Raw genomic sequence first — 24,361 nt, 5'->3', positions numbered from 1 at the left:
TGAACTGTTTTGGTATGCTCTTTAGGAATTTAATTTTGTGGGCCAAAAAAAAAATGCATGTGAAATACCTCTTTCTGTTTTTATGGAACTGTTCATTTGTAAAATTTACTGTGTAGACATTAAAGCATTGACTTAGTTTCCACAGATTCTAAGTAGACATGCATGGTGGTAAAATGCCCAGAAAACAACTATAGGTAACTTAAGATTTTGGATATATTTTTGAGGGGCACTGTAGTTTGTGTTGTCAGTTACATTTTGGATTTTCAGTCAGAATCCTGTAGAGTCAATTCTGAGTTTGTTTCTAGTAAGTATTTTAATTGAGGATCTATGTGCAATATGTAATAAGCCAAGTGCAATAAATGTCTCAGGGGTTTTTCAGCATGCAACACCATTATTTTCAAGATTGCTCCAGAACCTGAAGACAAATATAAAGACGACAAACTGAGTGTGAGGTTTGGGAGGGGGTTATAACAGGCAGTTTCATTTACTATGTTAGATGTAGCTCAATCATTTTCTGATGAAATGTGCTTTTGTGTGTTAGACTAAATGCTGTTTTCTATAACACCTCTGAGTCTTTATGGCTGGTTTTGAGGAAAAAGTGGAGAAATTATTTGATACTGGGGACTATTTGGGCTTTAGAGTGATGAGATGGGCTTACATTGTGGTAGGCTTATAGCTTGATACTTTTGGCATGCATTGTTTGTGTGTGATAGTGTCCTTTGTAACTGCAAAGAACAAATGCTGTCACACTGAGAGCAGCCCTGGGGAGAAGGACTTGGGGGTGCTGGTGGATGAGAGTCTGGACATGACCCAACCACATGCACTCATAGCCTTGAAAGCCAAACGTGTTCTGGGCTACATCCAAAGCAGAGTGGACAGCAGGGTAGGGAGGGGATTCTGCCCTTTTGTGCTGCTCTGGTGAGACCCCACCTCCAGTACTGCGCCCAGCTATGGGGTCCCCAACATAAGAAGGACATGGACCAGTGGGAGCAGGTCCAGAGGAGGGCACAAAGATGATCAGAGGGCTGGAGCACCTCTCCTGTGAAGACAGGCTGAGAGAGTTGGGGATGTTCATCCTGGAGTTCAGAAGGTTCCATGGACATGTTAGAGCCCCTTCCAGTACATAAAGGGGTTACAAGGAAGCCTGAGAGGGAATTTTTGCAAGGTCATGTAGTGATAGGACAAGATGAGGAATGGCTTTAAACTGAAAGAGGGTAGACTTAGGTTAAATGTTAGTAAGAAATTCTTTCCTGTGAGTCATGAGGCACTGGCACAGGTTGCCCAGAGAAGGGGTGGCTGCCCCATCCCTGGAAGTGTTCAAGGCCAGGTTGGATGAGGCTTTGAGCAACCTGGTGTAGTGGAGGGTATTTAAGCCCATGTTAGGGAGTTTGAACTTGATGATCTTTAAGGCCCCTTCCAACCCAGACCATTCTAAGATATTTTAAGAAAAAAATGTTTTGAACCTAGTTATAGTTCCATTTTTTTAATTAAGAAGAAAAATTTTTTTGAATGTATCAGCTCTTTATCATTGACTTGTAAGGATTCTGTAGAAGAACCAACTGTAGTGTGTGAGTGCATTTAGTAGTTACTTTCCAGATTTTCTAAAATTTTTAAAATGTATATGATGATATTGAACCAGTTATTTTTACTTAAATCTCTATAATGAACTCTCAGTATTTTTCCACAGTCTTCAGCCAGACAAGCTGAATTGTTCAGCCCTAACAAATAACCTTTTTGAAGTGGGCTATATTGCCCTCTGAAGAGCTTTCTGAGAATACTAATGTGACAAAGCTTTCATTTTTGGGAATGGCTAGGACTTCAAACTTTTCTTACTTATGAGGTTAGGCACACAATAATGCACTTTCGTATGTCTAATTATCCAAATTTACTGATATTCGGAAAGTAATGAAACACATTTTATGTGCAACTATTAGAAATAAAAATCCTCTTCCTCTGGGGACTTAAGGTCAACTCTGTTTATTCACAAGCTTTTTCTAATTCCTAGAGCAGTTAGTCTTGCCTTTAGAAAGCATAAAGGGATCAAAAAGGCAAAGAGAGGAGCTGTAAAACTGCCTGGAAGAAATTAAAGCTTTTTGTAATAGAATTAAGGAGAATTAAGAATTAAGTATAGTTACAAAATATGCTGAGGCCTTTTCAAAATGCTATGTTGCTTAGGTATCTGAGGAGGATTGCTATTATTCTCAAATTGGTAGATGCTGGAAGATCACTCAGCAGGGAAGAAAATCATCACGCAGGAGGGAAATATCACTCAGTTTGTATTACCATTTTTAGCATATATCTGATTATTTTCAGGTAACTCCCCTGTATTAATATCAAAGCAATGTACGGTAAATTGAAATTGTTCAAAGCTTTGTTCATCTGAAAACTAGGGTGGGTGCTCCAGGTTTCAGTTGTTTATCAGTGTTTTGTGTAATTTTGAATTCTGATGCTAATTGACTGCTGGCTTGCTTCTGTACTGAAGAAAAAACCCAAGGTTGCTATTGTATTATTAGCATAGCTGGTCTGCTCTGGTTTTGGCCTGATGATCTGCAAGGCGTTCATAGTTTTGGCATAGCTCATGCTGAAGATGAATTTAGCAACAACAGCTCTGATTTAAGAGTTCTTTGTGTGATTTATTTGGTAGGTTGGCTTGGTGCACTGTGCAAGGACCAGGTCTTGGCTCATGTACAAGATCCTGATCAGCTTTCTTCAATAGTTCATTGCTTAAGGAAATGAAACATTACATGAATAAAATAATAAGAGGAGTTTGGTTTTTGTTTTAAATGTAAATGTTAAATGCACTTAAATATTTCAAATACAGAGTTAGTAGTTTGAAGAAGTCAGTGGTTTTATCATTATTTGCTTTTTAAGCAATGCTGCCGAGGGTAGTAGAATTGGATTTTGAGGTATACCTTCTGTTACAGCAAGCTCTCTGCAGTATGGAGCAAGAATATGGAAGAAGAGAAGAGAAGGGAGGTGCCTGGTTCTGACTAGTTTGTATATTGTTCTTGAGAGAAGTTTTCAAATACTGTAGGACTTAAAACAGCTTTTATAACTTGCTTGGACAGGTGGATGCTATTTCAAAGAGCAGTTTTTGATGACCAAAAATACAAATATGAATCCCAAATTTTTAGATGATGAGTGTGTGATTGCTATTTATCAAATGTTAAGTACTGTAGTAATTGAAGGCAGTTTATCTTCTTGACAGGAGAATGGGCTACCTCAGATTGAGACTGGGTTCAAATATTGCATGTTTGCAGTAAGAATGAAATAAGAGGTACTAGCTGTGCTGATTTAAAATTTAAGTAAGACTTACAGGTTTGGTCTTGTTAGAGTGGAGCTTTGTCAGTTTAAGAAGAAATGTTTACTTCCTGTGTCTCAAGTAACAAAGAAGTAAACTTGGCCCAGGAGGTTTTGTGTCCTCTGGTCTCTAATACTGCATGAAATGGAATGCTAATGCTGTAAAACAGCTTTTAAAACAAATATTTAATGGTAGAGAACCATGAAGAGATAGTGAAAATGGTCAAACTTCAAATCCTTCACAAATATTCTGTCCCAAAGGTTTTGAAGAATATTTTCAGGTAGTTAGGCAGCGAGTACCACAGTTTCTTCAGTATGGGGTTTCCAAATTCCACCTGGAAACGTGTGGTTCCAATGTATGGTCCTGAGAGTTCTGAAATTATCTGCTCTGCAGATTTGCCACGAGATGGCGATGCTACAACAAGGTTTCCTTCACTGTAACACTGAATTTAGTGCTGTGGCACAGTGAGATCACAGCCCCTTTGGAGTGACGGGTTCGGAGTTAAAATTTGGTTTTATTAAACAGCTCCAATCAAGTCAATCTGTCACTGATATGATATGGTACCAAACAAGTTTTTAAACTGTAGAGTGGAAGCTGAAGTTTTCTATCAAGGAAAAAAGCTTTGAATAATAGATTATTACAATGCTATAAAATAGAAGGTCATGGTGCAATAAGACTAAAAAAACCCCAGACTCTAATCTTTAGTCAGAGCAACCTATGTATGACAGATATTTATCATATATATATATGTGATGCAGCATGGCAATTCAGTATTTAAGTGTATAACCCGATTGGTGCTTCCATATATTTCTGTATTATGTTTGTGTATTGTGTGTTGGTATTTGGAGCTATTATTTCACTGTTAAGACAGAAGCTCTAAAGGAAACATGTAATAATTTGTAAGATGCTAAACATAACTTGTACTGGAAAGATATACCATAATTAGTATGATAAATCTATATCTTGCTCTGAAATAAATTCCTAATATTGCAATATTCAATGTATTTCCATTACAGCTGTAATTCCCATTTGAAATTTGCACAAGTTCTTAAAAACTTTTCAAAGTATTTGATAAGTTTATAAATGATATTATCATGTGGCTGCATGTGGTAACAGGAGGCTAGATTTACTGATTGAGAAAAGTCTCTGCAGTTCTGTCTTTAATAAAATCTTTTTCAATGATTTGTCTCTGGAGATTTTCACCATAGCACCAATCTTCAAAGGGTGTGAGGAAAATGCCTGCACTCGGTTTGTTCCTTACACGTGTCACAGATACGGGCAGCTGAACAGAAATGTTTTAGGTGGAACATTGTACTGGTTTTATTAGTCTAGTAAGGGGCCTAAAATTGCTTATTCATGTTCTATATGTAAATGTTAATTATTGACTGAATGGTACATCTGTAAGGAGCTAAAGATATTCTACTGGTTGAATATTTGGTATCTCTAGAACAGCCTTGTGCAATCATCAGTGGAGTAGCAGCACACTCTAGGAATTGTGAGAAGTAGATTGGGATTGGTGGAGGAAGTCTTTAACTTGTAGTTCCATAATCATGGACTCATGTCCATATTTCATGTTGGCCATTCACACAGTTGGCCACTTCCCTGTCCTCATATGTTCACAGGAATGGCCATCCCTGTTCTAGGGGTGCTGGGGACAGACAGGGCTGAGCAGGTCAGGCAGTGCAGGGATTGCCTTCCCATTGCTGGCTTCCTGTTTGATCTCCTGTACAGACCTGTCATTCTGGCTGGGGCTGTTGTATTCTGCTAGAGCACTTGTGTTTCAGGTGATGCAGTGAAAATCCCCACTTCCCTTTACCAAAGGGAACATGTGGATTAATGTTGTTAGCCCATTTAAAGCAATTGGAGAACTCTTTTGTGGTTATATAAACTTACCTCAGTGACTAAAACTGTGGCTTCATAATATTATGACATTAAATGCAAATAAGTTACTGTTTTCCTGTCTCTGAATGATTCCATGATTTTTTTTTTTTGCCTTTTCTTTTATACCCCTTTTATATACCTTTTTATAGCTTTTGTATTCTTAGTGTTTTTTAGCCTACATTCTTAAACTTATTTGTCAAGCTAGGAGACTAAACGTCTTAGAAGCCTCGTAGTTAGGGATCAGAAAGCCCCAGACACCAAGGTCCTTTCCAGAACACATTTTGTAAACTGAGATAGGATCATCCAGGGGAAGGTTCCTTGGGGAGGGGGGCTCACTTGAGCCTCTCATTGGGGAATCTACCCGATCCATCAGGGGTGTGCATTGTGGTGTGCATTTTGGCACATTCCACCTGGACATGGTGCACCTAAGGATCCTTGAAATAAATACAGAGGTAAGATACCTTTTTCCCTTCTAACTGTGTTTGATTCTTGATTTTAAGACTAGGAAAAGGCATCATGAACAATGAAATGCTTCAAACTGAGGTGAAATACTGTTCTCCATTGAATAAAAGATGGAAGTTTTACCCCTAAGTTTTAACTAAAGGAATCTTTTTGCCTGAGTGACGCACCCAGTGAGCACCTTTGAAGAAGTAGCTGTGCCCAGTGTCAGTGCTCCTGTGCTTTATCTCTGCTTACGCCTTGCAGTGTCAGATCTGGGAGAAAATATTCAGGCTCAATTTGCATTGGAGTGTAAGTAGTCTTTTATTAGAATAAAAGCAGTAAGACAAGAGTTTGCCTTCTTTGGCTCTGTGAACCTCTGTTGGAGCTTGTGGTGGCATATTGAGCAGGGAAGGATCACTCTACACCTACACTGTTCACTGCTGAGAGAGGCAGTAGGTTAGCTGGGCATTTTATTTGACCTAGTCCTGTGAGTGCCTGTAGGGTGAGATGTGTGTCCTTCAGCCTTTCTTCTCCTCTTGCTTAGAAGCAGCAGCTTGTGTTTTTATGTCCCATATCCTGCACTTTGTGAAGTGGACACATAGTTTCAAAAAAATATCTAATAGTCTCTCAGTGGTACCCAAACCTTTGCCAAGACAGGCTTTGTAATCCTAGCACAGCAGTTCTGCTGACTACATGCACTGTAGTTTTACTCTGTGAAATAAATATCTTGTACCCACTCGGTGTATGCCTGCTTTTTTTTCACATGTTTAGTCATCTCTGGAAAAGTATTTCCAGGACCTAATGGTATTTAAGCTTAATGGTTTTAAATTAACCCTGATTTGAAACTGCTTATCTATTAGTGCTGCAGTGCTGTGTAACAGCCTACTTATCCTGACTGTGGTATCACAGGAATGAGATATGGCAAGGTGATTCTTGTTCTTAAAATAGCTTCCAGAAGGGAGAGGAGAAATTGGAACTCACTCTCATTTCTGTACTGGCAAAACACGGTGAAACTGTTCTAAAGAGCAGAATCAATGAGCATGTGGAGAAATTAGAGATGAGAAAGCAGTGAATGCATTGCAAAGAGAATTCCTGCTACACAAATCCCTTAAAGCATGTGCTTAAAGATCATCTTGTTGATGTAGGTGTTTAGGTTTTCTTAGATGCACACAATAGATGCACTCAAAAAAGATTATGGAGAAACTTAAGCTGCCATGAAATAAGGAAAAAATATTTTGGTATTTAGTTGTTAAAAAAACCCAAGCAAACATAAATGCCCCACCAAAACCAAACCAGCAACAAAAGGAAAGTAAAGGTTAAGGAGGAAGATTGGTAATCATGGATGGAGGTTACCAGAAGGATCTTGGAAGAGCTTGTGTTCTCATTGCATCATCTCAGAGGAATAAGAGCTGAGGTTTATAACAGATTAATGAAATAATCATCTCAGTACTCAAATTACAGTCAAAAAGGCAAATGGAATACAAGGAATAATCAGAGACGCAAATGGGAATATAACTGCATTATCTTATCGCTCTAGAAATCTGCACCATTCATTATCTAGATTCAGAAGGCAAATTTAGATACTCAAAGAAGAACAACAAGAATGGTCAGAGACAGAGGGCAGCTACTGTGGAATGAAGAATGAACTAGTTCGACCCCTCAGTTTGGGAAAGAGTTGACTCAGGAGATACCAATGAAACTAGAGTCAATAATGCTGAGTCTCTAAAATGATGAGAATGACTAGGGAATGGTTATTTCAGAAATGAAAATTTGTATTCAGAACTATAGATTAGCAGGTGACAGTTGTTTTGCAGCCTGTAAACACAGTGATCTATAATCAGCCTCTGACTTTGAAATAATCTTTCAACTGCTGATAGCCTTTTGGTTTCTGGCTATACCAATCAAGGTATTACAGCATACATTGCTTGTCTACTCTGCCCTGTTTCTTCAACTGCAAACAAGCACCTTTATTTAACTCCTTCCCATTAATCTGTATGGAAATAGCTATATTATATGCATTATATTATATATTAGTATATATTATATATAATATATATATTATATAATAATTATATAAATATTCACACATCCTTCCTTCAATGCCAACAATCTCCCTTCCATGTGAACCCAAATCTTGTGCTGATATTCTCAATATGTTCCCTTCTTTTTATCTCCTGGTGTGTCTTCCCTCTAATCCCCTCTGTTCTCTCAAGTACTTCCCCAGAAGTCTTTTAGTGCTTGTGGAGCTGCTGTTAAAACAACCTTCTCTGTAAATTGGGAGAGTTTTTCTGCTCTCGGAAAGGGTAATGGTCTTTATGATTTGAACTGTGCAGGTTCAAGGTTAACCAACAGTCAAAGTAGTTTTAATTTCCTCTTTGCCCCAGTAGATTTTTTTGTCCTGCTCCAGTCTGAGCAGGTAGGTGAGGTTATCCTGAAAATGAAAACACTGTTTCCATTTAGAAATCAAAGATCATGTAATTTGCAAGATGGGTTATGATTGTGAGAAGGTTGCAATCTGTTACTTTTTTCTAAATTGAGGGCTTTGTAAAGCTTTACCATCTTCAGCAGAAAGGCAGTGCTTCTGGTGTTAGGAACATACCTAGAATACTGGGAATTATAAAGAAAAACTTGACCATACCCTCAGACATACTTACTTTTAGACTAGTATTGTACTTTGGTGGTCACAGTTGAGAGGAGCTGTTATGCAGTCTTTAATTAAAATGCATTGCCCAAGTTCTTGGTAGGTTACTGCTCTTAAACTTCCTGTAATTAAAGAATGTGGAAATATATACAAAGGTGTCAGTTTGTGTTTTATAGTAAGAAACAGTTGACCAAATCTGCCCAGTTCTCCATATGGATCTGCTCAATAAATTCTTGTCAACAGAGACAAGAAAGAAAAACTGTAACAGATGGACTCTGGATTAATCCAAACATTAGAACAATCTAAGATACAGTAATCAACATCAAGTCATCCTAGTAACAGGTTGCACTGTTTTCGCCCCAGATTTTTCTTGAGCTCTCAGTGCAGTTGGGTTCATTTTGATGACTGAAGCAAGCCTAAGGAGACTTGCATTAAACACAAGATGTTTTTATCAGTCTGGCGTGCCAAAAAGATGGGCAGGAGGTTCATGAGCAGGGTGCGGAAGACCAGGCAGTTCAATCTGCCCAGATTGGTAGGTTGTCTGAGGTGTATTGTGAGTAATAAGGTAATGATCTTTTATATTAAATATTTATACTAAAATAGATCATTATAGTATAATTGTGCTGGGATGCTTACTTATAAGTTAGTTCCAGCAGTAAGATATGTCCTTTTTATTGATTATGTGTATGACACTTGGTCAAGAACTATTCTTCAGTCCTATCTGAACTAATAGTTAAAATAGACTTTCTAGCATCTCTTAACAAAAAGGGTTAACAATTTTTTTTCTCCACAGTATTTGAGTCCTGAACTCCTGGGCTTTAGCTTAAAATATTGCATAAACTTGTTAATGAGACTTAGACTTGTTATGCCAGTAAAAGTTTATTAAATCTAGAATTCTGAAAAGTGTAAGAAATAAACATGAGTTTGTATCTATGTTTTCAGTATTGTTTTTGTTCCCATGCCTGAAGAGTTTAAGTTGCGTAGTCTTATGTTTGTGTATCCAAGTTCTGCACATTTCTTTTGCCTCTTATTTTTTTTGGTCAAAACCTAAGTGATATTGAAAATAAAATAAGTCCCTGCCATTGTTTTAGGTGATTCTTGAGTTTTCTCTGTTAATTCAATCAGGTCTTTTTCCTTTACGGTCTGTGCTTATTTTAGCCAATACTCTGTTTAGCAGAATGGTAGTAAAACTAATATAAGACACTTTTCAAATGCTTCAGGGGGATTGTTGGTTTTGGTTCAGAAAAGGTAATTGAGATATAACTGCTGTTTCTGTTCACAAACAAGTTTTGTTCCTGTGCCTTTTTAATTTTTAGGTGTGCATTCTGCTTGTAAAGTTATGCCTGGGAAACCTTTATCTGAGAAATTAAAATAGAGCATTATGTTATGTTTTTACTTGTCTCAGCAAACTGGTAATACCCATTTGCTTGGATACTAAGAGGAATTCTAGCCCATGTATTTGATATTGATTTTTACATTTAGTAACCACTGTGATTACTATATCTTGTTAATTGGCCACAAAACAAATAATGTTACTCTGCAGCCACAACAAATGCAGATGAATCTTGCAGTAAATTTCTTAACCTGTAGACAGATATGTGTACTATTGTAGAAATCTTAATTATGTGCTGTTTTATTTCGGGGCAGAAGTCTTTTCAAATCTGCAAATTCTTAATTCTTGCTTAACAGTAAATAGTGTTTTTTGTTTTGTTTTAGTATGTGATGTTTTTTGTTTGCTTTGTTTTTAATTTTATGCCCATCAGTTCAATATCCAGAATATGAAAAAGAGGTGGTGAAAGCTCTCCACTCCTTTTAGGTCTTCCTGCAGTTTTCTGATGAGCCTCCCTGTTCTTGCCCTGTTCACAGATGCAATTCCAGCTGCGACATCTGTGTTGATGATTTTCCTTTCTCTGGATATTGCCTTTTCTGTGCAAGTAGAACTTTTTCCAGTTTCTACTTGTACGTGTTTGACCCTCTGTTGAAATGCTCTTTGACTGAAATGAGCCCTTGTTTTTACTGTCTCTCACTGATTTCTCAACTGTACAAGTGACCATTCTTCTAATCTGGACTCCTTTGTGCTATCCTGATTTTGTGCCACCTCTAGAGCTATGCCTTGCCTTTATCTTCAGGTTGCTTTGTAACATGTAAAAATCAGGGTTTGTCTCATCACCACAGTACTGGCTCCTTCTACAAATAACTGCAACTGTGTCTGCTTAGGCGTCAGCAAATCTTGCTCGATATCATTGCATCCATATGGAGTGTAGGTGACACAGATTGCTGGCTTGCATCACCAGTGGGGTTGCATAACCTCTTCCTTAAGTACTTTTCTGGATTTCTCTCTCAATTGAAATTAAATCATCATTGCTTCACTTTCAGGAAGCTTTTTGTCTGTATGATGCTTTCCTGAAGTGCTGATTTCTAAAATGACTTTGTCATTGATGCCATAGCAGATTGTTGGCTGTGTGGGAATCATCCTTGAAAGAAAGTGCCTTAAAACACAGCAAACCTCTCTTATCTTCAGACAGATTGATGTAACAGTAAAAAAACCAGGTACTTGATAGATTGCTTGTCCATGTATTGTGTTTTCTTCCAGAATTTTAAACAAACTCTTCCATGTGACTCTCTGTTTGGAGCCTATGGGGAAAAACAGAGAGAGAAATGAATTCTTAAAGAAGTTCTTTTGAATGTTAGACAAATTCTTGTGCTCTTAAGATATTTAATAAGCTGTATAGCAGTGTTGACATTCAAGGCCAAATGTAGAAAAAGATAAAAAATATTTTCACCTTGGCTCTTTATAAAAAGACTTGTAACTCAAAGCATGACATTTGTACCTTGTTTCAAACACCTTCAATTATAGCCAGGGATTAATCAATTTCTCCAGTAATAAATTCATAACATTTTTCAGGCTAGGTATGTTTTCTGTGTCTGGAAGAAGGTAGGGCTCAGGAAGGGCTGCAGTCTTCCTGTGACAAAATTCCCGTTATAAATAGCTTGTCCATTTGAAAGGATCATTGTATCTACTGTGTCTCAGGCATTTCTCAACCTCCATTATTTATCTTATGCTCATAGCTTTAAGGACATGGCACAAGTCAGACCGAGTTTCATATGACTTACAGTGATAAGCCATTGTATTTTATAAATATTAATAAAGTCTGTCTGAAAGGTGTGCTCAGAATATTGGCATGTGGTGTGTTATTGAGCTGTACTAGTTACTAGAAGTAAATGGTGCATTGATCTCACTACGACAGATTTCAATTAATGTACTTCTTATTTCTGCTTGTAATAGAAGCCAGCAGGAAAAAACTGTAACTCAGAATAGGATTGCTGTCAGTAAGAATTTGTTAAACAGCAGATTATGTTGCACCCCAAAAAGTATGTGGGGGAATTTGGTAACCCCACTAAAATGCACATCATGAATCAGTGGATTTTTAGAATTATGTGTCTGTAAGGAATTTTTCTGCCTTTGTTTATCATATGGAGACTTTTCTGCTTTTTAAAAATGTTTGCCGTGGTGCTATGATTATGACTGTAGAAATATACCACAAATGGTTTTGATAACTTTTGGCTTTCCAGAGATGAGCTAGTACTGAAAGCTTGACATTTAACTGATTTCCTAAATAATCCCTCTGATGTGAGTTGGAGGATTTTTTTAAAGATAGTCGGCTATAAAAATTTGGATGGTGAGTTCTGTAAGATAACTTGAGTTCCATATAATCTTTCAAATAATTATTCTGAATTCTTTTTTACTATGAAGAGAGCAGAGAAAACCTATAACAGTAATACTTGTCATGTGCATGGGAGATCAAAATAATCTTACTGAAAAGTCATTAGTGAATAGTAAGAATTTTTTGGTTTTGAATGATTCTTATACTTTTGAGAAGTAATGTTGAGTCACAAAGATATGTATTTATTGTTTTCATAATATGCTTACAGTAGCCACAGAAATTTGGGCATAGGTGTTATGAACGTGACATGTTATTCACAGAACAAGAACAACAGAGTGTGGACTTGTAGTGTTTAATCTTAGTCTCTCTGATCCTCTTGATAATTAAAAAATCCCCAAACTGCAGCAGAACAACCTCACTGGACATTCTCTGATACACAACACAAAATGACTGTTCTGTGGCACTGTGATTCACTCCCTCCATAGTTGTTTTATGCACAAAAGAACGGGGAAAAACAAGAAGAAACCAGCAAACAGTTGTTTTTTAGATATTTGTTTTGAACATGGTGTTAAAGTAGTTTTGCTCTGTGGAATGTTTTCATAAAGACAGAATCAGTGAACAAGTGCAGTTCTGCTCTATATTCCCTGTTTTGTTTGCTTCAGGTTCATAATTTATGCAAGCAAGGAAGTGAAAAGATGCTATTGGATATTTCTACAGGCAGTGATTGAAACTTGGTTATTTTTGATCTGTGCTTTCTCCACCCAGTAGCTGTTATCATCCACCACCATCCTCATAGCTGTGAATTTGTAACGTTGTACTGTACCTGCTACCCAGCTTCCCTTAAATATCTGTTGGCAGCTAGGAAGAGAAAGCAAGGTTTTCATCCTGTGCATTCCGGAAAGGAAAAATAAGGAAAACCTTTGCTTGCTGCTTTTTTTTTTTTTTTTAATATTTTGAATTTCTCAAGATTATACTCCTCATTGTAATCAGAGGTAGAAAGGGGATGTAAGGGGTGGAAAGCCTTGGAAGAAAAATAGCATCAGTTAGCAAGAATTTTGTTTTCCTGGTTTGTAAACGATGCTGCTGTAATTCTATCTGCATTTTTTTTTTCCCCTGCTCATTCACCACTCAGCAGCTGGTAGGGAATTAAGACTGCCTGGCAACCACCTGCAGAGCTGCAGAGATGAATTACATTTTCGGAAATAACACACTCCTCTATTCTCGTGCCAGTCGAGGCAACACTGGCTCCAGCCACAGCTCTGTAGGCCCCAAACAGAAGCAGTGGGCAAAGAAAGGCTCAACAGATGAGTTACGGACTGAGCCTTCCCGGTGGCAGCAGATAGTGGCATTTTTCACTCGGAGACATGGTTTCATTGACTGCATTTCTGTCGCTGCCAGCTCCACCCAGGTAATATGCCACTTGTTAAAGTGATTGTGTCTGCATGTTTTCTGGTTACTTGCTAGTCAGAAAGAACAATTGTTTATATATGCATGATTTCATATAATCTCTTATTTATGAATGGCATTTTCTGTCTGCTTTCATTTTCATAATTTAAAGAGATCTGTATAATTTCTAGTATTAAAGCATGAAAATGAAAACACTAAATGAGGTCTGATATTTATTTAAGTTATTTTGCAAGTGATGAGCCTCCAGCAATTTTAAATATAAGATGTTCTAATGAAACAGTGAAATATTGAAAAATGTAGTTTGCATTCTGCTGCGTAGCTCTGGAGGGCAATAATGTAGTTAAGACTTATCAATTCCATAGCTCTAGTAAGATGTCAAATCAAATAGACTATATATATAATGGTTAAGGAATTTTATCTAAAGAATTAAATAATTCAAAACCTTAACTCTAGGTAACACAACAAGTTCCATTCTGTAACAGCTTTCTAGGTTTTTTGGCTACTAATAATACATAAATGAGATGAAGGAATGTCTCCCATACATACAGGGTGTGTATTCAATAGTGCAGTCTGTAAGAAAAACATGACATTTTTCAACTTCACTGTGCATCTGCTCTATGTGATGTTTGTATTAATCATCATTCAAAGTCAGGTAAAAGCAAGCAAGCTAAATTTTAAGTGTGTGGCTTTCAGATGAGTTCTTAAGGTTGACACTGAGAGAAGTTTAAACTTACTTGCATTACAAAACTAGTATCTCTTTGGAAAATATGACTAAGACCTATGGAACAATGCTGAAATGTTAGAATTATTTAAACATAGGAGATTAGGTTTGTTTTGCTTACTGTCAAGCAAAATTCATCATTAGTCAAGATGTCTTGACTGATTTAACCTGAAAGATTACAAAAACTTATAAAAGAAGGAAAAATTTGTTACCTTCAGACACTGTAATTTTATTAGGATAATTGCTATCTGTTAGTAATTGTTTCAAAGATGGTAAGCTGGCACTTCCTCTGAAATCTGCTTATTGTTACCTGTTTTTTTGCTTATGAATTTGGAGTAAACAATGAATAGGACAGCTTAGAGGTGAATTTTCACATTCTTGTTGCATCTTGTACATGATGTGGAAGATGGATCCTGTAGTTTCTCTAATGGGTCATTATACAAATCTAAGTGATGCATTAGGTAGACATAATAGCTTTTAAATAGTGTTATTTTTTTAAAGTCAAAATATACAGTATTAACCTTTTGAATAAAAGTTGTAGTTGCTCTTGTTTAATGCTTGAAGAAGCAATGTTGGAATGTTTGAAGCTCACAATTGGACTGACTAGTCAGGCCTAGAAATCTGCTGATAAATAAAATATGGAATAGTCTCTGCTTTGAGTGAGGGTTGGACCAGGTAAAGTTCCTGAGATCCCTTCAAACCAAAGCTGTGATTCCATGAATATGCCAGTGTTTGTTCTGTTTTTCTGCTATGAAAAATATTGCTTACCTCTCAGACAGCCTGCCAAATTTTTTCGTAGCTCTGACAGTTCATTAAAAAGAACTGCTTATACATGTTCATGGCCTGAAGGAGGGGAAAAAACATGAAATATTTTGAAGTGGTTGTTAAAAAAACCTTAATGAGCATATTCAGAAGTAATGCATTAAAAACATAAGAGCTTGTTGAAGCCAGTTCCTCTGGAAAGATGCTGTACTGTGCTCATACCTTATCCACCCATGGCAGCTGTTCTACCTTAGGAGAGAAAAAGGCATTTGGAGGTTGTTCATTGTGGTGCAATTTTGTTTTTCAGTTCTCTTCAGTTTGTGTTCTGTGTTGTAGTATTCTGAACATTCTTGATGCCTTTTATTTGTTCATTTGAGATACATCCCCATCATTTGAATGTAATCACATTTGCAGAGTCCAAATAAGTAATTAAATGCGATATACTTCTCTAACCTGGCCTGTAGAAATTTTACTTGTGATTGTGGGCTTTATTTAGTCTTATTGTTGTGACATCATGATTTTTAACAGATACAAAATCAATTTGATGGTTTTTAAAGTAGTTGTATCCTGCTTCCCCTGTCACTCTGCTACAAAGCCCCCAGTTTCAGCCGTCCCTTCATTTGCTTGACTTTCTTGGATGGCATGAAATGGGTCATACCTGCTTCATTCCCTCCATCTCCAGTGAAAGGGAAATGAATCCTGGAGAAGGGGCAGCACATGCCTGTGCTTCTCTGGGACCTGCTTGGGTTACCATCACCCCAGCAAGGTGGTAAGAGGACTTTGGATTTTGAGGTAGGGTATTTTTTGAGTAGGGTCTTTGTATCCTAAAGAAACAAGGCTTCAGTTGATGATGGTTATGGTAGCACTGCTTTTGCTGTGGTTTTCCCTTGGTTTATGCCCAGAAGAATTCACATATGCCCAAATGCATGGTGCCCAGGTAACCACACCAGACTTCTTTATGAGTCCTGGAAGCAGATTTAATGTGCTCAGGAATTCGAGGCCGTTATTTTTTCTTCCTGCTTGTTCTCTGTGATATGGTGTTAGTCACTCAATTAGAAGAATTAAGGAATTTGATTAGGATCCGATATATAAAATTTTATCAGCAAATTTATTAATTTCTTTAATAAAAGCCGAATCTATGGTATAAAATGGAAGGTAAATGAAAAAACCAAGCACACAACAAATTTATACTGTCACAAGGGTGAAAAACTGTGCCATGAGCGTAGGAAATGTACACTATTATGCAAATGAGAAATAGTGGGTAATGTTAAGTGCTGTCCTAACAGGAGGTTATGCATCAAGGAAGATAGCTGTATCCAGAGCACTGCTTTTCCCTGAAGTCTTTCCAGAGCTCTAAGAAGCCCCTATTCTTGCCAGTCAATCCAGCCATCATGTCTCAGAAGGCATTTTAACTGTTGGTATTTGGCCTGTGCTGTGCTACAAATCCAGAAACGGATTTGTCTGAATGCCACATGTCATTAAACTGTTTTTAACAGCAATGCACTGAGGCTGTTCTTAGCACGTAACTGAGCATGGTACGCTTGCAGTATTTGATACTAAAAAAGTGTTTAGCTCTTTGAATATGCTGTGCTAATTTTTACTTCTATTTTCTAGGACATGTTTTAGGAAAGATGAGAAGGAGCAGGGCAGAAAAATCATCCTAAATCCACTTAACCATTTCAAAAACAAATTTCAGAGCTTATCAACTGCTTTTATGAGTTATTTGAGCTCAGTCATTTCTCAAATTTGTGTATCTTCCTTTTAAGATCTTGATAAAAGTTTTACTGTGTCAGTAGTCCTAGACTATTGCTCTCAGAGTCACTGGAATATTATGGATATAGTTCTAGCACGTGTAAAATGCAATGTCTAGTCACACAACCACATAGAGGTGTTGTAAGGTGTGTTAAAAAGATAATGATTAAAAAAAGTCAGGTCTCTACCCTAATCCCTCTTTTATTGTACTTCTTGAAAATCTGATTTCTTAGGGCAATATTTATCAACCTTCCTGCATTTTGATATCTATTGAAATATTTATATATTATTACTGCTAATATCGTGATGAATGCAAGAGAAAGCAGCTTTAAATAGTACATGCTTTGGATGATTTTCTCTATAACAAAGCACCTTCTGAAACTGAAACATGGGTTTTACTGTACTAAGTTTCCTTCTTATTCTTGATTTTTAGCTATGTAAAATCACACATTTATAAAAGAGTGAGTTTATTTTGCAAATTAGTTCTGCTACTGGTTGCATTTTCTGTAAGGTGGCATTGTAGCAGCGATGAAAATGGAATGAGTTTATTCTGTAACAGGAATGCGTTAATATGTGTTCCGATCAATAGGCTAAAAAGTAGGAAATTCTTGGTAGTTAAACCAAAGCATTAAAGGACTTTCTCTGGACATTTGGTGCATTTTGTTAACATTTTCTGTGTACAGTAGAGATTAAGACTTCTCAAGACTGTGAAATTTGCTTGACATTTTAGAGATAGGCAGTTTTAAAATCATAATAGTAGTAATAAATTTTAAAAATATCTGCCATGACTCGTGTAATGCTATGTAGACTTCGTTAGCATCCTGCTGGCTCCCTGCTGTAGGCAATGGTCTCCTCTCCTGAGGTCAGGCCTGTGCAGTGATGGGGATGTGCTATTTCCTTCTGAGTCGTGTGTGTGACTGCAATGCTGGCATGTGCAGTGTGTTACCTCAGCTAATCACCTGCAGCCCAGCAGTGCTGATAAGAACTGAAGGAGTGGTGAGAAGAACTGAACCTCCAGCTACCTGCAGGCACTGCTTCCTGTGAGAGATGTTTAGGTTCCACTTTCTCTCTCCTGTTCTCTCACAGCTCTGTCTTGCTCAGAGCTGGTAAAATAATTTCTTCATATTTCTGTTGCATTGTATTTCAAGAAAATTTTCCAGAATGAGTCAGAAATCTGGTAAACAAAGAAGGAGACACAGAATTTTTTGCTTTTGGAGTTCTGCTGCTACTACAGGGGCTTTCTGTCTGCACTGTGCCCAAGAGTCTGAATCTTCAGGCAAGGCAGACACTGGATCCCCTCTTAATCTATTGTCTTCAGCTAATAACTCAGGTGGACTAACAAAGTCTTGCTGCATGAAGCCAGGTGCATGGAAGCCTGTGAAAAAGGTAGGACTCTTTAGGGCTGTTATATAACTTTCCTAATTTATTTTATATTGTGATAGTTGCCCTCATGGTTGAGGCTTTTATTGATTGATAAAGTGTTTTGAAAGTCAAATACAGGCCAGTCTGTCTTTTACCAGCTGTCGGATTACTGAACGGCTCTAGCATGGCTCCTGTAGTATAGCATTTCTGTTTTGCTGCCAAAGCTGCTGCACATGTTTCAGTTAATACAATTATTAACTAAATTACTGTCTGATAGAGCCACTGAATCTAAAATGAAAACCGTCTTCTTCCTCTTCTTCTATTTTGGTCCACAACATCAAGAGCACTCTCAATTATGATTAAGAATGGGCAGGATATTTCCTTTACTTTGAAGGCTTTAGCTCAACAGAAACTTACACTTTTAGAAACCATGACGTTGTCTTTTAGAATGATGTGTGCATCCATGTTTGGGAGCTAACATGGAATCATGTTGTGCAATTTAAGACTTCTAGTTTATATCCAGCTCAGAGTCCTGGTAAACTTTGTGTCCACAGCCTTTCTGGGATTTATAGTAACTCAAGGAGAGAAATTGTTTGGTTAAGCAAGAGGAATTGAAATCTTTATGTGCACAGCAGCTATGCAGTATCTTTTGAGAAGAATTTGGTCTATTTTCCTAGGACCTCTACTGGGGCCACTGCTTTTATCTGTATTCCAAATCAAAGGAGGAACTTAAATTTCTCCTGATGAATAACAATTACTTTTTAAAATTTTCCGTGAAGCATGTAGGCTCTTGAACTCCCTTATTTTCTTCCGTTTTTTTTTTTTTTTAAAGATGGGCATGGTAGTCTGCGTGAAGAATGTGTCCATCACTCCTCTCCCTGGGAGAGAGTTCAAACTAATTTCAGCATGCTGCTCTTTGCTGAACTTCAAGCATAATCATACTGTGAAGCATTTCCAGTACAGTTCAATTCTGAATTATTTTGACAGATCCACAAAAGATGAAAATGCAAGGAAAACATCAGCCTCCTCATGTTATGTTTCTCATGAGCAATTGAAATGAAGTGCCTCGTTCTTGTTTATTGGTTTAACCACATAATTCACATTTTGCTTATCATGTAATGGCTCTGTAGCAGAGGGGTCCCAGTGGAAGCATTCTTCTGTTGAGGAAGGATGCTTCTTTTAATGCTGTTTCTCATATATCTTTCCAAATTTAATTCAAGTGAAGATTGCATAGTTCTGTAGATGATTTTAGGAATGCTCTACAGGTTTTTCCAGTTAGAATTTAGGAGAAATCCTTCTGATCTGTTGGCAGTGTTCCTCCATTTTATTCCTTACAAAATGGATAGGAGCATTCCTGTTTCACAACAAAGGCTGATAACCTGTCATGCCCATCTGTCATGGAAGCTCAGAAAATGTAACACAGAGGCCAAATTTAGTACTGAGACTTGATGACTTGTTAATACCACACCATCTAGCAAGACGTCCCTGAATCCTTTTGAGGATCTGCTTTTTCTGGTCTTTCCCAAAATAACGTTAGCAACAGTCATTTCTATATAGGTTAAAATTAATTTGTCAATATTCTCCCTGAAAGTAGTTTGTCATGACAAAAATCAGAAAAAAAATACCGCCTACTCTTTGAAATATTCAGAAAGCTGCAATATCTTTTAAACTGTACCTTTGTTTACTTGGGATCATCCACTGACCTCTTAAGTGGTCACCTCTTGCTACTATTTGAGTTTCTTCTAAGAACTGCTTGAACTCCAAGACAAACCAATAGCACTTCCTGACTCTCCTGAGTTGCAGAAATTTTCATGTGCCTCATTAGGGTTTACCAACATTACCTGCTGGAAGCTGCTGCTACAGTAGGTGCTAAAGTTGTTAAAGTTCTAATCCCCACTTGACCAGCATGGCCATATGACCACATGATGGTTCATTCCCTAAGAAAATGTCAAAAGTGCCGAAGCTGGTGTGGTTCTGTCACTTGCCTTTTGAAACACTTGAGGCTTCTTTCCATGTACCAGCTTTTTGTGGACGCACACACCAGGTTCAGTATCAAAAGAGCACACTTGGAAGGACTGAAAGAATCCTCAGAAAGTAGAGCAAGTATTCCCTTCTGTCTATCTTGTATAATTTAAAAAAACCCTTTTCCACCAATCAAAGCACTTCTGGACTTGTTTTCCAGTTTGGTATTCCTCAGGGTATCTCTGTGCCATTTATTGCTCTTCCATGTGACTTGTTGTCACTATCGAATTTCATCTTGTTGCCTATAACCCACCTGTCCAATACATCAGCCTTGCTCTACAGCTTGTTTCTGTTGTGCATTTGCTGCCCTTCTCTTTTTGTTGGTGTTTAACTGCACATTAGGATGTAGTTGAGCTGACGTGTTCTCCAGACAGATAACAGACATTTATGACTCATTTTGTTTCTTGTAAGCTGATCTTGGCATTTATGAATTTTCAGTCTATTGCTCCATTAAAGTGTTTCCTTTGTATATTCTTGTCCCTTGCAACGGTCTTTTTTGGAAATGATACATTTAAGCAATCATTTCCATAAAACCAGATCACCTTATACATAGTTTTTCATAGGAGAAAAAAAGAAAATGTCAGGACAAAATAGTTTAAGATATATCAGAACACTGGTAAAGTAGAATTGCTTATTTTTCATGTCCTTTTAGTCAGCTTAAGAGCTTAAGTTTTGGGTTGTTTTGTACGTTGCCAATGTTTTTTACACTGTATGGCTGTTAGTTTGTTGTTGTTATTGGAGACTAGCATCTATGCAGCTGTGTCAGTCTTCTTATAGGACTTCAGACGTTTTATGGGATCCAGGTATAGTACAGGATTTTTCATTGATGGAATCTTCACTTCCCACTGCTTTATGTGGTATTTCCTAGAAACTGCTGTACCGTGGGAATGTTTTGGATGAGTCTTCTGGCTTCTCCTCCTTTATTCTCTTTATCAGTGCTGCCTCACAGTGTGTGCATTTGCTTATTTAAAAATGTTTCTCTAAGACTGATGCCTGCAGAAGTCGGTTGAGGAGCCTGTGTTATGTTGCTCCCAGGTAGTAGTGTTTGGCTTTCATAACAAAGTAGGGAGGGCAGTAAGGATTGCTTGTGCTTCTGGGGTACAGTTTTACTTCAAAGCAAATTTAATTTACTAAGTAAATTGTAGTTGTTTTTCTTAGATAACTAACTGTATCTAAATACCCAGTGTGATGTAGCAGGTGAGAAGGGAGTCAGCTTTCCCGATGGAGAGAAAAGGAACTCTGGATTCTGTCTGCAGCATGCAGGGTAATCAGTCTCAAATCATGATAAATGATTGGAGTTTTCAGAAAAGTGTTCTATAACTGTAGATGATATTCAGGAACACCTGCTTAATAATGAAAACTTAGGAACCTCTGCATTGGAAGGAGAGTCAGGAGATGATATTGTCACAGACTATAAATATGTACGGAGAGATTTCAGAAACTAGAAAGCTTGTTTATTTAGTAGAAAAAAGCATCTGTATTCCAAGTCAGATAGAAAACTTAATTTTAAAGAATCATACTAATACAATAAGCATTTAGAAAGCTTAGTGGGACATGATGCAGTTGCCAAATCAAGGTAATAATTTAGTATTTCCTATGTAAAAAATATAATAACAAAGTTTCTACTTGAGAATGTCAAAACAGATCACAGTCTCTGATCCGTCATCTAATATAATGGCTTTAAACTGCCCTTTGAAAGCTGTAAACTGTTGGAAAGCAATTTATATATTTTTAAAAACCCCTCTTTTTATTGCACTTATTTAATACTGCTTTTAATTTTTCTTTTAACTCTGTAATTTAAAAGGATTAATGCAGTGGGGTAAAATTCTGTGTACAGCTTTTTAGACTTTGAGCACATTAAGCCTTGTTACAGAGCAGCACTTGAGCAGTTAGATGCTAAATCAAGTGCTATGCAAATTGACCATGAAATACTGCTGATGAAGGTAGTGATAGTAGAGACCTAAAACTATATTCCCAGATAGATGTGGAATGCCAAAGCAGATGCCTATCTCCAAGCAGAAGACTAGCTAGGGCTGTCCCAGCTTTGAGCACAGAGTATTTCCTACTAGTCATTTTACTGTATTAAAAATAATAGGGTTCAGGTGCCAATAGAATTTAGATTAATGTATTAAGAGGCACACGTGATCAATAGGAGATGACATTTATTCAGGATTTCTTATGAAACTTGTGTTTAATATGGCTGAACTGTCTGTTATGTTGTGTGTGACCCTTTTGTTTAAACTGTTGTGGTATTCCTAGAACAAAAATTTTGAAAAGGCAAATATGATGCTCTTTTTAAAAGGAGCAAAGCTGTACTCTCTGAGACTGCATCTAAGCAGGTCTGATTTCCTTATTGTATGAACTTTGGGAAATTCTTTATTATTACGAAAGAATTAACAGGTAGATGGATAAACAGATATTCTTAAGACAAGTCAGCTTCTTTTTGTAATGGGAAAATAAGGACTTGCAGATCATCCAGACATCTTTGAAAACAGGGAACATGTAGATCAAAATCTGCACAGGAACATGTGGTCATCAGAAGGTTGTTATGCTTACAGAAGTCTTTAAAAACTATGGTTATTGCACCAAAGTCTGTTAAAATTAATGATGCCATGAGATAAAAGGGATATGATCAACTACAAATGAAGTATTTCAATTCCAGAAAGAGACTTTGGAGTTGCCACTGATGATTGTATGAAAATGTCACCTTAGTACCATGCAGTAATGAAAAGGGTAAATGAAATGTTGGGTATTATTAAAGAAGTAGTAGCAAATAACAAAGAACATGATCTGAGTATATTTATTGTGTATAATTTGAATTTTGTGGAGGTTCTGTTTTCCTTATCTTAGAAAAGATATAGCATAAGTAAAAAGAAAAAAGACAATGAAGCATCAAGGGGAATAATCTAGTTATCTATGAGGACAGATAACTTAAACCAGAAAAAAAACCAAAAAACAAACACCTGAGAAAAAATATGATAAATACTTATAAAACTGAAATGAAGAGGGTTCTCAACTAGAAATTCTGTAATAGATATCTAATTCTAAATCTGTCACAACTATCCCCTAAAATTTCTTCTGAAGTTGCGAAAGTCACTGATACAAAACACTGGAAAAAATTCTCTTTTTGAAGGCTCAAAAAGAAAATTACTTAAAAGCAGAGTTAAATGGATTTGCAAGGAGCAGGTGGCACAAAGCTGTTACAGAGAGTGGTTCAGGAAGACCTTGACTGTCAGGTTCTGAGATGGCTTTCTGGGAAAATTAACGGGTGTATGTCTAATTCCTACTTGCCCATCTGTCAGTTTTTACTGCTCGTAAGACTCTCGACCAGCTGGGCCTTTGCTCTCATCCAGTATGGCAACATTAGTGGGTTGTGTGGAGTTTTTCTTCCAGTGTAGAGGGACATGAACTATCAGAATAATTTATCCCTGTCTGTAGTGCACTGTGGTTGGTTGTTTTTGTTGTTGTGTTTTGGTTTTTTAATAAATTACACTAGGAAAAAACCAAAGAACCAGAATAAATGTCTAGGGGATGTTTGGAAGCTTGGCAATAGCGCAAGTTAAATGCAGGGAATAGAATCTCAGTTTCTGGCCTTCATGTGTCGCTCAGCAATGATGATCACCTGACCTAGAAATCTCCAAGTCTCCCAAGGAAACACAATCTGATAGATTCATCCCCTGAGTGATGTGTCAGTCATGAGATGATCAGAGTGGCAGGAATTAATCTTGAAATGTATCTGGAAAGGACTAGTGGTTAGATTAATAGTCTCAGAGAATGTGATTAATGATACAAGTAACAGGTGAATTCCCAGCTGCTGCCCTAAGGCATGTCTGAATTAGAAAGATTCCTGTTTTTTACTTGCTATACCATCTCCTAAGTGCAGTAGATACAATGCTGCCCATCTGGGAACCATAGAATCTTTTTGTGGTCTGATGAAGTTGGGAAATGGCAGGAGTGCTGGCAGGTTGGGTTTTTTCTGGTGTTAAGTTTTACACCATACATTACTGCTGTCACTTAAATTCAAGTAATGCAGGAGTTGAAAAGCGTAATTGACAGTTGCTAATTTGGGTTTGAGCCTCAGAAACCAGCACAAAAAGATACATTTTGTTTTCTGGTTCTTGAAATTTAAAGCAATTAAGTAGTTATCTGTTTATAGCATTATCACTTGTTTTTACATATCTGTTAGTCTACTCCCTTCTTTCATAGTTTTCAGTGTTAATTTTTAACTTGTTTCACCCTCTTTCTTCACCTGCTCATTTTTACTTTTGTTGCAGTGCTCAATTTTTATCAACTTTCGTTCTTCAACTTCAGCAATCATAATCAGATGAAGTAGAATGTACTGTAAAATACAATTTTCTACTTGTTTTTTTGCTCATTGGAAAAGAAGAACTGCCAAAGAAAACTAT

The 24,361-nt window shown here is 37.1% G+C and overlaps 1 protein-coding gene across 12 annotated transcripts in view; it reads left to right on the top strand.

Moving 5' to 3' along the window:
* DLG1 (discs large MAGUK scaffold protein 1) overlaps nt 1-24,361 on the top strand; it is a 187,938-nt gene that overhangs the window by 90,190 nt on the left and 73,387 nt on the right. The window contains exon 1 of one of the 12 annotated variants that reach the window (XM_069024448.1): nt 13,113-13,337. The exons of the other annotated variants lie outside the window; for them this stretch is intronic. Coding sequence (XP_068880549.1) covers nt 13,113-13,337 — 225 coding nt within the window. Of the gene's footprint in view, nt 1-13,112; nt 13,338-24,361 lie in introns of those variants that run through there. 12 annotated transcript variants of the gene reach the window in all.

Source organism: Aphelocoma coerulescens, chromosome 9, assembly GCF_041296385.1.
Source record: "Aphelocoma coerulescens isolate FSJ_1873_10779 chromosome 9, UR_Acoe_1.0, whole genome shotgun sequence".
NCBI classification, from domain to species: Eukaryota; Metazoa; Chordata; class Aves; order Passeriformes; family Corvidae; genus Aphelocoma; species Aphelocoma coerulescens.
The sequence above is the reverse complement of the archived record's forward strand: the minus strand, read 5'-3'. Positions and strand labels throughout refer to the sequence as shown.